This window comes from Takifugu flavidus, chromosome 10 (genome assembly GCF_003711565.1).
Source record: "Takifugu flavidus isolate HTHZ2018 chromosome 10, ASM371156v2, whole genome shotgun sequence".
NCBI classification, from domain to species: Eukaryota; Metazoa; Chordata; class Actinopteri; order Tetraodontiformes; family Tetraodontidae; genus Takifugu; species Takifugu flavidus.
Window position 1 is genome coordinate 10605887 of NC_079529.1, and position 12026 is coordinate 10617912.

A 12026-nucleotide genomic window follows, 5' to 3' on the forward strand; every position below is an offset into this window, starting at 1 on the left:
AGCGGGTGAGTTCCTCACTTTCCTCTGCTGTTCCTCCGATGATCAGCCTGCGCTCTTCAGACCACCTCGCGTAAAACGCGCGGTTTTGTTTCAATCGGATCAGAAATCTTTACGAGGCTGAACGATTTTTTTTTACCTTAAACTTTAACTGCAGGAGTTTGGAGAAGGCGGAGGAATAAACGTGCAAATGTGAGGTCATAAATCGTTTTTGGGTTTATTATTAGCATTTATTTAAAGGCGTGAGTTGGTCATTTGTTCCTCTCCTATTGAAACGCTGACCCATTTCGGTTGTTGCTGTTTACGGGCTAATCTTTGCTGACATATTTGCCTTGTTGATTTGTGAGCTTTCCCCCCTAATGCTGTTGTCTGTGGAGTCGCACTCGGTCCATGTGAGCTTTAATCCTCACAAGAGTTTGTTCTATAAACCTAAAAAGGGCCTCGCAGACTGTTTTTAACTGTGTTTCATTGGGATTACAGACAACTGCAGCCTCATTTCCCTCCTCAGACAGAGAAAGAGAGCGACCGAGTGTGTGTGTGCGTGTGTGTGTGTGTGGTGTGTGTGTGTGTGCGTGTGTGTGTGTGTGTGTGTGTGTTTGTGCGTGTGTGTGTGTTTGTGCGTGTGTGTGTGTGTCAGAAGGACTGACTCAGACATATGTAAAAACTTCCCCTTGGTCTTTGATTTGATCATTGTGTCACCTGCAGTCTGATGGAAGCTGGATTCAAACCTGCAACACACCTTCTCCCTGTCCTCCCACACCTCAGTGTAATTAGGACACGGACACACACACACACACACACACACACACACACACACGCACACACACACACACACTGGTCATGATGTGCCAGGAGGAGCAGATCACCATAAAGGGAACCAGTGATTTGACACTTGGGACTCTGCCAAATAGGCAATTTAATCAGAGGACATTTTCTGCCCAGGAAGTATGTCAGCCTCCTTGTTTGCAGATGATTTAGCTGGACTGTTACAGGCTGTTACAGACCTCAGATGAGTGGCTCAGGCGCAGCAGAACACGACAAGCCCCCCTCTCGCTGTTTCTGGCTGCAGGGGCAGAAATATGCAGCTTGATCTGTCTTTTATGTGTTTTACATGTTCAAACTCAAATCCATGCAGACTTGACAACTGTATTATGCTGAGCAGCGTCCACTAGAGAGCGCTGCTTCCCCCTCAGCGGCTTAAACACGTATTGCATTGTTTTCCATTTCTATTCCACTTCCTGTTTGGTAAGGTTGACACAAAAGGCTCCAGAGTCAGAAAAGCAGGGAGGAAACCTGCAAATGCGGCTAAAGAAGAGCTAAAAGTCAAGCCTGCCTCTCGCTGGCTCTCCCTAACTGGTGTCGGAAAGCTTTTCATCTGTGATGGATGTTGTTTAATAATGGAGCTGCATCCCGCCATGATGCCATAGCACTTCCCAGGCTCATCATAGCCAGTCTTCTGCCCTCGAGGACTTGTGGCAGCAGTAAAATCCTGTTCCTGAGCAGTGGGGGAGAGCCAGAGTCTTTCAACTTTGGCTTTTTTTCACTCATTGGGATTAATTAAAAAAAACCAAACCGTCTTATCAAGCCTGGAACCTCCTCTGCTGCGGCTTCCACTTCGCTCCAACTGTAGCACCTTAACACGAGGATTAACCAAAGGTGTTGGCGAGCCTGCCAGGAGAGGAAGCATCTGAGCCGGTAATAACGCATCAGCGCGCCGCTGTTCCCAGTCCTAATGAAACGAGATTGCAGCCGTTTTCAGCGACGTTTCCCGTCAGCTCAGCCTCCCCTCCAGCAGACCTTCTGTGGAGGGGTCGAACACTAAAATCCTGGTTAGAGGCAGAATCTGCAGCAGGAGGCACTTAGAAACTCACCACGCACACAAGCGGTATTTAGGCCACACTGTAGTTTTTTTAGAAGATGAATAAAAACATCAGATGCTCACTGTACAGCAGGGGCACCGACGCCATTGAATGGTGTTTGCCTGAGGCTGGTGTCAGCAACAAGCTCTTTATCTTTATATTGGAGACTTCCTTTCATGCTGCAGTTTGTCTTTCATGCTGCTCTCCTCTCCAGAGACGCGTCCTCCCCAGTCTGATTCATCCGCGCCGGTATCTGGGTCTGGCGCTGGTTTAAAACGATCGACATGCTAACTTTTAATCAATTATTTTGCCTAATGAATAATGGAGGGTTTATGTAACGCATCATCTCTGCAGATGGGGATGTGAAGGCTGACCCTGATGCACACGGAAGCTGTCTGTGGCAAATATTTTAAACGTTTCACATCTAATCGGGAAACGGTTTTGTGTTCCGTCGCATCTGATGACAGTTTCACAGGGATGAGGTGATTTGGATCAGGTGCCCTCGGATCATTGATCTGGTTGTGGTGCAGGAAGTGGGAGCAGGCCCAGAGTGGCCTGGGCAGCCCTCTGGTGAGGTCTGAGATCCTCTGGAAGTATTTGACTGTGAAGGCATCATGAGGGAATGTGCTGACTCAGCAGATGGGTCCGTGTTTTAGTCCACCAGCGAGGACATCATTCATCTCAAGAACCATCTATTCTATTTTTCCTCTTTGTTGAGGCCACTCAGCTGTTGGAGATATTCCCCAGGCAGAGAATCACTCTGTATGTTCAATAATAATTGCATTTCTCTACTTTTATCTGAGGTTAGAGAAGATGGACGTTCCAGCAGGACGTTCCCAGAAGATCCTTCCCTTCATAGGCCTCCTGTCAAGAACGATGGAAAGAATCAGTCAGTATCAGGCCTGATGAGGTCAGATTGGAGTCTGCAGTCATTGGCTAGACACAGGTGGATTTTTATGGATTCTGGCTTTATCTGCCCCTGAGTGGGGGTATCTTCATTAGTGGGGGTATCTTCATTAGTGGGGGTATCTTCATTAGTGGGGAGGGTCTTCAGTAATCGGGAGGTCTTCTATGTGGTGAGACAGACGATGTGATGAGTCTCGGTGCAGCTTTTTAAGAGGCAGACATGTGGAGTCTTTCTGGGTCTCCTGAGTGATGAAGTGGGATTTACAGCCTCGGAATCTTCTACAGGAGGTTAAAAGTCCTGGGACTCCCTCACTGGATGGAGCACTTTTGGACTCGTCATTTATTTCTTCCTCCAAAAGCGACTTTTTGAATCAAATGTTCCACTTGAAATCTGGAAGAGCAGAAATGTCCAAATGTAGAGAAGATGAATTGAAGGGGGAAATGTCTTCACCTCCATCATTTTTGAAGGTTTTGCTGTCTGTTTGAGGTTCAGGGAGCTTTTGGGTGCTGAGGCAAAGAAACAGAGTAGAAGTGTAAACCCACAGCACCTTAGGTGGCCTTACCTGGGCCCACTTAGTGACCTGCAGGTGAGAGACGGGTCCAGAGATGCTCCATGATGGAGGCCTCACAATAGTGATTGTGATGGTAACTAATATCAAAATCAACCTTGTTTGAGCACAGTTGAGCCTAAAGACGGAACTTTGACCCGTCCATGTGTCCCGACAGCTTCTCTGTGGCTCTGAGCGAAGGCGACCTCATTTGTCACGTTACACAGACGCAGCACAGAGACTAATTCCCTTCCCTCATTTATTTGTGCTATTATTAATATTGCAGACGGTGCACTTTTGTGATGGTGCGCAGAGGCTGAATTTGTCAGAATGAGGAACTCCGAAAGAACCGTTTTAGCCAGCGTGCAGGCTGACGGGCCTCTGCGACCCAGTTTGACCATAAATCCAGGAGTGGAAACACTGGAAACATCTGTCTGTCGCTCTGCTGCAAACATGGTCGCGTGTCTTGATTTCAGCCTGAAATCCTGTTTGTTTACATTTTTACAGCTCAGTTGTCACAGAGAAAACACTAAAAATCTCCAGAGGACATTCAGAAAGCAGGAACAGGAGAGAATCAATCCGGGTTGGTTTTTAAGAGAGGCTCAGATGGATTTAATCTCTGCCGTGAACGTCCTTCCTCATCCCTATTTTGCTCCCAGCGTTTTGGAAACATTATTAAAAATGCCCACCTGACCTCGATGTGATCTGAAAATGTTATTCTGATGTTATGTAATGTGGACATGGACATTGCTATTCACATAAACAGGATTATGAAAGAGCAGATGCTGAAATTCAAAACCAAATTAAAACTGTACTGGATAAAAAAAACAAGAACCTTTTTAGTTACAGTTCAGTATCTGGAGCTTCTCTTAATGGCTGATGGTCAAATTTAATGAGACATCGTTTAGAGTAGGAGTCCAGCTATGTTCCTTCGTGGACATTCTAGTTCAGGCTCCCTCTCCTCTAGTCCGTAACCTAAAGCCAGGATGGCACATCGTAGAAGTTTACTCGCATCTAAAATGGAAAATCTAAAGTATCTTCTGCTCATCTGGCAGATAAGATATCACGTTTGCAGGATCCAGTCAGAGCCCTTCTGGGATGTCCCATTTCCTCCGCCCCCAGACCCAACAGGCAAATCTGAGATCCCTTTTGTTTTCCAGTTCTGTGGCCGACAGCTGTTCTGCGGACAAACCTTTCCCTATTTGCTGCTAGCTTGGATCTCTCGGGGCCTCGGCGTTGCAGCAGGTGCCAGAAGCTCATGAAAAAGAAAAACACACAACAGTCGCCGGCACACAGCCACACGAGCTGGTAACAGTGGGAGCCACACACACTCGCAGGAAGACACAAGTCATGCCCGCTGATCCCTGCACTGTTATTCTGTTCCAGCCGCTTTAATTGGGGATTTGAGCCAGCGTCTTTTCTCTCAGGCTGCGATGAGCCTAAAATAGCACTTTGACAAGTGTCAAAAAACTCAGCCGGGATCAGATTGTTCGTCTGTCGGATGGGCCGGTTGGCACGGAGACCCAGAGGAGAGGAGGCTGTCACCCTGCAGGCCTGGAACAGACAAAGAAAACATCTCTGTCAAACTGTCAGTGTTTCCACTATTGATGCACAGCTCTGTTGGAGCGAAGAGCATCGTGGTAGGATGCAGCGTGGTGCACTTCAGCAGGAAGTAGAAGAAGAAAAGATTTTCTAGCGTTAAAATTTGTCTTTTCCCCAATTTTAAACTCTCTTGTCCCTCACCGTGAATAGATTTGGGTGCCCTCCTGATGGAGAGTGTCCCCTGACGTGTCCCTCAGGTGGAGACAATGTCATAAACTGTCCACTGTGGTCAACGTTCAGTTGACACAATAGAGTCATAAGGTTCTTAAGCGCCTAAATACCATAAAATAGCTCTTTTCCAGTCCACAAGATACCATACAGTGCTCTTGTAGTGAAAAGGTTTCAATCAAGTCATCCTTTTCTTGACAACCCGACCGTAGCGACATGAGGAGCCAGACAGGGACGACTGAATCTGCAGCTGTGTGCAGTCGGTAAGAAGAAAGACCTAATTTAACTGGTCATGGCAGCCATCCACAGACTGAGGAGGTGATAAGTTCTGCAGGCTCAGAGTGTTGATGAGGTCCGTTTGATGACGCTGGGACGGTGTTGTCTCTAGGGAGCTGAGAGATGGGTTGGCCCAAAACGACAGCTGCCAGGACAGGATTGTCTTTAAAAAGTGGTCAGACCTGACGCTGTCTGGCTGGTTGAGGAAGGAAAAGTGTCCCAAGAGTCTCATCAGTGATTTGCTGAACTAAAAATGTCCGATCATTTCAATAAAGATCACTACAGACTTTAGCAGTGACAAACAGCAGCTGTCCAGCTGTCAATCATGGCGGAGGGGGCGTGGCCAATCATGGCGGAGAGGGCGTGGTCACGACTCCCGATTGGGTTTTTACTGCTGCGTTTCTCATACGTGGCCGGTGGAGCGGAGGGGGTACCATCACAACAACCAAGTGGGTTCCTCAGATGTGCATCTGTTCAGACTTTTGAGGAGCACGACTGGATATTTGACCTAATTAATATAAATCCTGAGTGCACACGTAGTCAGAAACTCTCACCAGAGGATTAACTCCCTGAACTGGTGTTAAGAGTCATCTGGTCCGAGCGGCTGTAGTTGAGTAGAACTGTACGTGAGGCGTCTGATGCATGGCAGCAAGTATAAGAGCGGTTTGTTCGGAGCAGCGATGAGACGGACGCAGAAGCTCCTGGCCTGAGGACATGGACATGGTCTGATGATGACTGAACCCAGTCTGGTAACCACTTTCATTTCCTGGCTCCCACTTTAGTTTATTCTGTGTGTGCTGAGGTGTCTGATGCAGGAACTGGTCTCACTGGTGGCTGCTGGGGACAATTTATGTCACAGACTTTCCCAGCAGCAGTTCAGGCTGGCGGAATTATTTCATCATGTCAAATTTTAATGTCCACGTTTTGACCTTAAAACTCACAAAGACGACAGGAAGTAGTCGTTGGTTCTGTTTGTGTTTAGAAAAGTTAGAATCTGAATGGAATTTTGGGTCAAACAGACTCATTCTGTCTTTAATCGCGGTTTAATTTAATGTGCTACCACACCTTTTCAGATTTCCTGCCTTCCCGTCCCCCTCTCCTCTTCACACAGAAACTCGTTTCTATGAGATGCAGAAAAACTCAAAATGAATGATTTAAAGTGGTGCAGAAAGGCTGCTCGGGAATTTAAGAGCTGTTTGTTAATTCATTTTGGTTGTCCTGGCCTCTCATCTGCTGAATCACAGATGGAAGTGAAGGGAGAGACCAGTCGGTGCTGCTGACGTCACTTGTTGGTCTGAAGATGCTCAGAAATGCTGATGTTTTTCTGATTAAACGAGCTAACTGGACCTAACGGGTACCGACCGTAGCAGGACGCTACTCTGTCAGAACCGGTTTAGTTGAGACGTTTCTATGTTTCTCTTCTGCTCAGGTTCCTCCTAAGGGTGCGTTGCTGATGGAACCACATCCCAGAAGAGGACACACCTCCAGTCGGCTTCTAACGTGACTCCTACTGGTTATGAGAATCGGTGATCCGAGACTGAAACGGTGCGTCAATCTAATCTGATGAACTTGTATCGGTGCTCCGCTTGCTTTGAAGCTCATGTGTTCTGTGCCTCGTCTAGGCCGGGGGTAAGATGTTTGTGGAGTCAGTGGTCCGGTGGTTGGTGTGGAGCGTCCTGCTCCAGTTTGGACTGTGTGTGTCTGCCGGGAGCTGTCCTCCGCGCTGCGTGTGTCGACCCGAGGCCAGAGAACTCATCTGCTCAGGCAAACATTTAAATTTAGTTCCGGAGGGCTTTCCCAGTGATGCCAAGTGTTTGGATTTATCCCACAATAAGATTAAGACTGTGGGGCGCCGCCAGTTCTGGGGCCTCCTGCAACTTCAAGACTTGGATCTCAGCGATAACCTAATCTCCATGATTGAGGTGGAGGCTTTCCAGGGCCTACAGAATCTCCGAACGCTTCGGCTTAAGAATAACCGGCTCAAGATCATCCCGGTCGGGGTGTTTTCTGGTCTGTCAGGTCTGCGGTTTCTGGATCTGAGCCAGAATGAGATCCTGGTGTTCCTGGACTACACCTTCAAAGAGATGACGAGCCTGCAGAGGCTGGAAGCAGAGGAAAACGACTTGGTCTTCATCTCCCAGAGGGCCTTTTTCGGCCTGCACAACCTGCAGGAACTGAACATAGATCGCAGCAACCTGACCTCTGTGCCCACCGAGGCCCTGTCGCAGCTCCAGAGCCTGACTCGTCTCCGCATGCTCCGCCTTACAATCTCCACCCTGCCCAACAACGCTTTCCGACGTCTCCACCGTCTGCGTAGCCTCCACATTACCAACTGGCCGGCGCTGGACACTGTGGCCAGCAACAGTCTGATTGGTCTTAACCTGACCTCGCTGGTCATCAGCAGCTGCAACCTCAGTGCTATTCCTTACCCAGCACTGCGTCACCTGGTGTATCTGCGCTTCCTGGACTTGTCCTACAACCCCATCACCGTCATCCAGGGTAATATGCTGGGGGACCTCCTGAGACTCCAAGAGTTGCATCTTGCAGGAGGGGGGCTGCTGCGAATAGAACCGGCGGCCTTTAGAGGACTGTCCTATTTCCGCATGCTTAACGTGACATCCAATCAGCTCTCTACGTTGGAGGAGAGCATCTTCCACTCTGTGGGGAACCTTCAGGTGTTGCGTTTGGATGGGAATCCCCTGGCCTGCGACTGCCGCCTGCTCTGGGTCGTGCGCCGCCGGCTGCGCTTGAACTTCGACGGACACCAGCCCACTTGCTCGTCGCCCGACATGGTGCGACAGCGGGAGTTCAGAGACTTCTCAGAGAAGGAGCTCCCCCGGTTGTTCACCTGCCGCCCTGCTCGAATCATGGACCGCAGGCCACAGGAGGCGAGGGTGGAGGAGGGCACCACAGTGCTGTTCTCCTGTAAGGCTGATGGGGATCCATTCCCGACCATCACCTGGATGTCCTCACATAAAAATGTGGTTTCTCCAACGGGACGAATCAGAGTTCTGCCCAACGGGACCTTGGAGGTTCGCTTTGCCCAGGTTCAGGACAGCGGCACCTATCACTGTCTGGCAGGCAACGCCGCCGGCAATGACAGCCTGTCCGTGGGCCTGTACGTGAAGGGGGTCCCTCGAAATCGGACCATCTCACTTTTTTCCGACGAAGGTTGGACGGAGCCCACAAATCTTCAAGCCTCTAACTCCTCCGCTCACATGGCCAAGCCGTACCCATTTGATGCCAAGACCCTGATCATCGCCACCACCATGGGCTTCCTGTCCTTCCTGAGCTCGGTGGCCATCTGCTTCGTCTTCATGTTCTTCTGGAGCCAGAGCAAAGGTCAGATCAAGCACACAGCCACCATCGACTTTGTTCCACGGTCTTCCATGGGAGGTGGGGGAGGAGACGGAGGAGAAGGGGGGAGGTTCACCATGAAACTGATTTAAAAAGGTGGAAGGAGTCCTCACATTGACCTCTGCACCGCGGAGTCCACCCCCACCAGGAGGCTCATTGTTGACTGTGTTTCAACCGAGGACGGGAGAACGAGTGGACTGGACGGACCTTACTGACTGGTTTTATCTCATCATCACACGTAAACACATAAGCTAAGCAGAGGGGCGTCACGTTTGTTTCTCACGGTTGCTTTTTTATAAGTCGTTTTCACAGGTCGTGGATATAGAAACATTTCAGGTGCTTGCTCCACGTGCACTCCAACTTCATGTCTTCACTTGCTAACTTGAGCCAAGCAGACGTTTGCCCCGTTGACCCTCCAGAGGATCACACCCAACACTGCTAACTCAGCACTCTAAAGCTTTAAGGTGTCAATATGTGACTGCAAAGCTTTTTCTATAGTATAAATATAAAGGTGATAGATTTAGACTGCTAGGTTTAGATGTGGGAGTATGCTGGATGGGAGACGTGACAGCAGACATTATTGTTCAAGAATGTATCCTTTCAGATTTCAGGTCCAAATGGGTCATTGACTTTTTTTTAAGGTAATTATATGTTGTAATTACATTAGAAGACACTGTGTTGTTCTTTTCTATTTCAGACACCAGATTTTTCTTTGTTGCAAGACGACGTGCCTCAGTAATGTTCTCACCGCTGACTGAGAGAATGATCACCTCATCCTGTAGATATTTAGGTCAAGGGCGTCCGTGTGTGCTGGGTTCACTCTCATTTTATCTAGTTGTTGGGATTAGTGTCGCTTTTGTAGTTTCTGGCTGTGTAGATGCTCCGAGCACAAACAGAGCTTCGTTGTTTCACCAAAAAGATGAAGACACACGACGTAGAAGCATGTTTGTTTATTTATAACTGCTTTTTTTTTAAATTCACTGTAATAAATGCGTGTATTCAAACCACATCTGCAGTGACTTTGTGGAATTATTTCCTCTACATTACTTTGGAGTTTTGCCCAACCGTCAGGAGCCAGGCTGAGCCAATCATCTCAGCCGCTCTTGGCATCAGACGCCAGTCCGTTTTTAAAGACTTGGCATGAGAAAGACACATTTCCTTACGTAACCAAAGCTGATCATCTCTGTATTGCCGGTCCATTGTGAGGACTTTGTGTTCCATCGGAGGCACAAAGTGGCCTCGCTGGTCTTTTCAAAGACAACAATGCTGCTTCGATCACGCAGGAAGGACTCTGCCTGCATCTGTTTGTGCAGAATCTCCACAGACCTTTACAGACGTTTCCTCTCCTCCTCACTGGATCCCAGCTTTAAAAACACGGTTCTGCACTCAAGAGGGATGCGGCTAAAAGCCGGCGCTGCAGCAACTCTGATGCGGTTCGTACACATCAGGAGTTTGGAGCAAATTCAGACCATAGAAAATATGATTTCCCTGCCGGTCTGATGCGGTTAGAGACTGCAACCTCAAAAAGAAGAAAAAAAAAAGATAATCACGCGTACGAGCAGAGATTTAAACCCTTTTGGATTACGTCTGCACGTCTCAATCTGTTATATAGGTCTGTCTGACTGTCTGTCTGTCCTCTGACCCAGCTCGGCCTTATATTTATATCATCTACTCTGTTACAACTCTTTCCTGCTCCTGACCAGAAGTGCAGATTAATGTGGGTTTTTAAACAGGATTTTCCAGGCAGGTGGAGATGAAGCCATGTCGTCAGCCCGCCGACATCCAGAGTCCAATGTGTCCTTTCTCCTGTCCCACAGCAATCTAAGAGTCACCGACCTCCAAAATCAAATGTCCTCACCTTAAATTTGTCTCACTTTAGTTTAGATAGAAGGTCCAAACGTTCCACACAGCGAAATAATGTTTTAAGTTGCTTTAATGTCTCTTACCAATGAAATCGAATAAAACCGAGTCATTATTGAACATCTCCCGTCTGATGCGTTGCTGTGGCCTGACCTTGATGGAGGTGGAACTAGAGCTGAGGCCCAACAAGAGCCTGACTGAACCTCAGCTAACAGCAATATTTCTGCATTCTGCAGCGGTTTGAAACCAACCCAAGGAAACAAGTGACGGCGTTGGTAGATAATGAATAAAAATCAAATGTTCTTTCACAGAAGGTGAAGAATAAAGGTCAGACTTCTCCTGGCATTCATCCAGCCTGCAGCAGCCTGGCTCAGATCTGCACCATCAGACACAAACTCAGAGCTGAATGCTTGTTTGTTTGCCTGTTGCACTCATTTGAATTTAACCTCTAAATAAAGGTCTGAGCTGATCGTCAGGGTGGCGAGAACAGACTCCTGGGCGGCGCATGAGCAAAACTAAACACAGACAAATGGCATGAATAAAGAACAAGGGTTCACTAAGTTTCCACGTACAAGATAACCATCATTTTTCACAACCTCAGTCATGTGACGTGTGACATCACAGGCAAGAAACACCAAAAAATGTGACAAATCATCAGGACTTTAAAAGAAAAAACATCCTTTTGTTGGGTTGGTTTGGATTTACTTCCTACACATGGTTGTTTGTCCTGATTTCTGTTCTTTGTGTTTTTATCTGCCCCTCCTCCTGATAAGAAACATCTCTTTCATCATCCCTCATGTGGTTCGTGTGCTCTCGTTGTGTGTGTGTGTGTGTGTGTGTGTGTGTGTGTGTGTGTGCCACATTTCTGTCCAAATGTTTAGAGTCTTGCTTTGATCTCTGAAGAATTTAGAACAAAGACGGTTTTCAGCAGACACAACTTTGACGAGACGCTTCAGTCGTCTCCATTTAGGGCATCGACTTCCTCTTTAAATCCATTTAATATCTAATTCATCCTTGTATTTGATACTGTGGCATGCTTGTACTTCTGATTTCTTGATAGAAAACATCTTCCTCTTTTGCCCGCCATATATTATTTATAGTATAGATTTTTCTCAATGTACTTTTCTCTGGAATCAGGAAAACAGTGCTGATGCTGATCTGAAGGTGATTAAAATTGAATTCCAACCTCAATTATTTCCAAACCGAATAATTTAGAGCTTTGTTCAATCACTGTGTAAATTGAACTCTAATTTAAACGTCTCCATTTACTTGTTTTCCGTTTCGATGCTAATTGACAAAATGTAAATGTGCTGAACCCATTTGTGTAACAACGTTTATTATCAATACAATCATGTTATCAGAAAATAGATCATGGCCTCATTTATTCAACGTAGTATAATTCAGATTTCCCCTGGAGTAAAAAATGCCCTCATTATACAGATTTTATCGACAT

The 12026-nt window shown here is 47.3% G+C and overlaps 2 protein-coding genes across 4 annotated transcripts in view; one reads left to right on the top strand and one right to left on the bottom strand.

The window, feature by feature from the left end:
* The window catches only part of lingo4b (leucine rich repeat and Ig domain containing 4b), a 10363-nt gene extending 641 nt beyond the window's left edge, over positions 1-9722 (top strand). Inside the window, exons 1-3 of one of the 3 annotated variants that reach the window (XM_057044520.1) lie at positions 1-5; positions 6786-6901; positions 6979-9722. The exon at positions 1-5 is cut by the window's left edge and continues 641 nt beyond it. In XM_057044520.1, the coding sequence (XP_056900500.1) occupies positions 6991-8805 (1815 nt within the window). In that variant the 5' untranslated portion in view covers positions 1-5; positions 6786-6901; positions 6979-6990 and the 3' untranslated portion in view covers positions 8806-9722. Of the gene's footprint in view, positions 6-44; positions 190-5709; positions 6106-6785; positions 6902-6978 lie in introns of those variants that run through there. The other 2 variants (XM_057044521.1, XM_057044522.1) reach the window with 2 other exon arrangements.
* The window catches only part of tmod4 (tropomodulin 4 (muscle)), a 291784-nt gene that overhangs the window by 88836 nt on the left and 190922 nt on the right, over positions 1-12026 (bottom strand). The window lies entirely within an intron of this gene.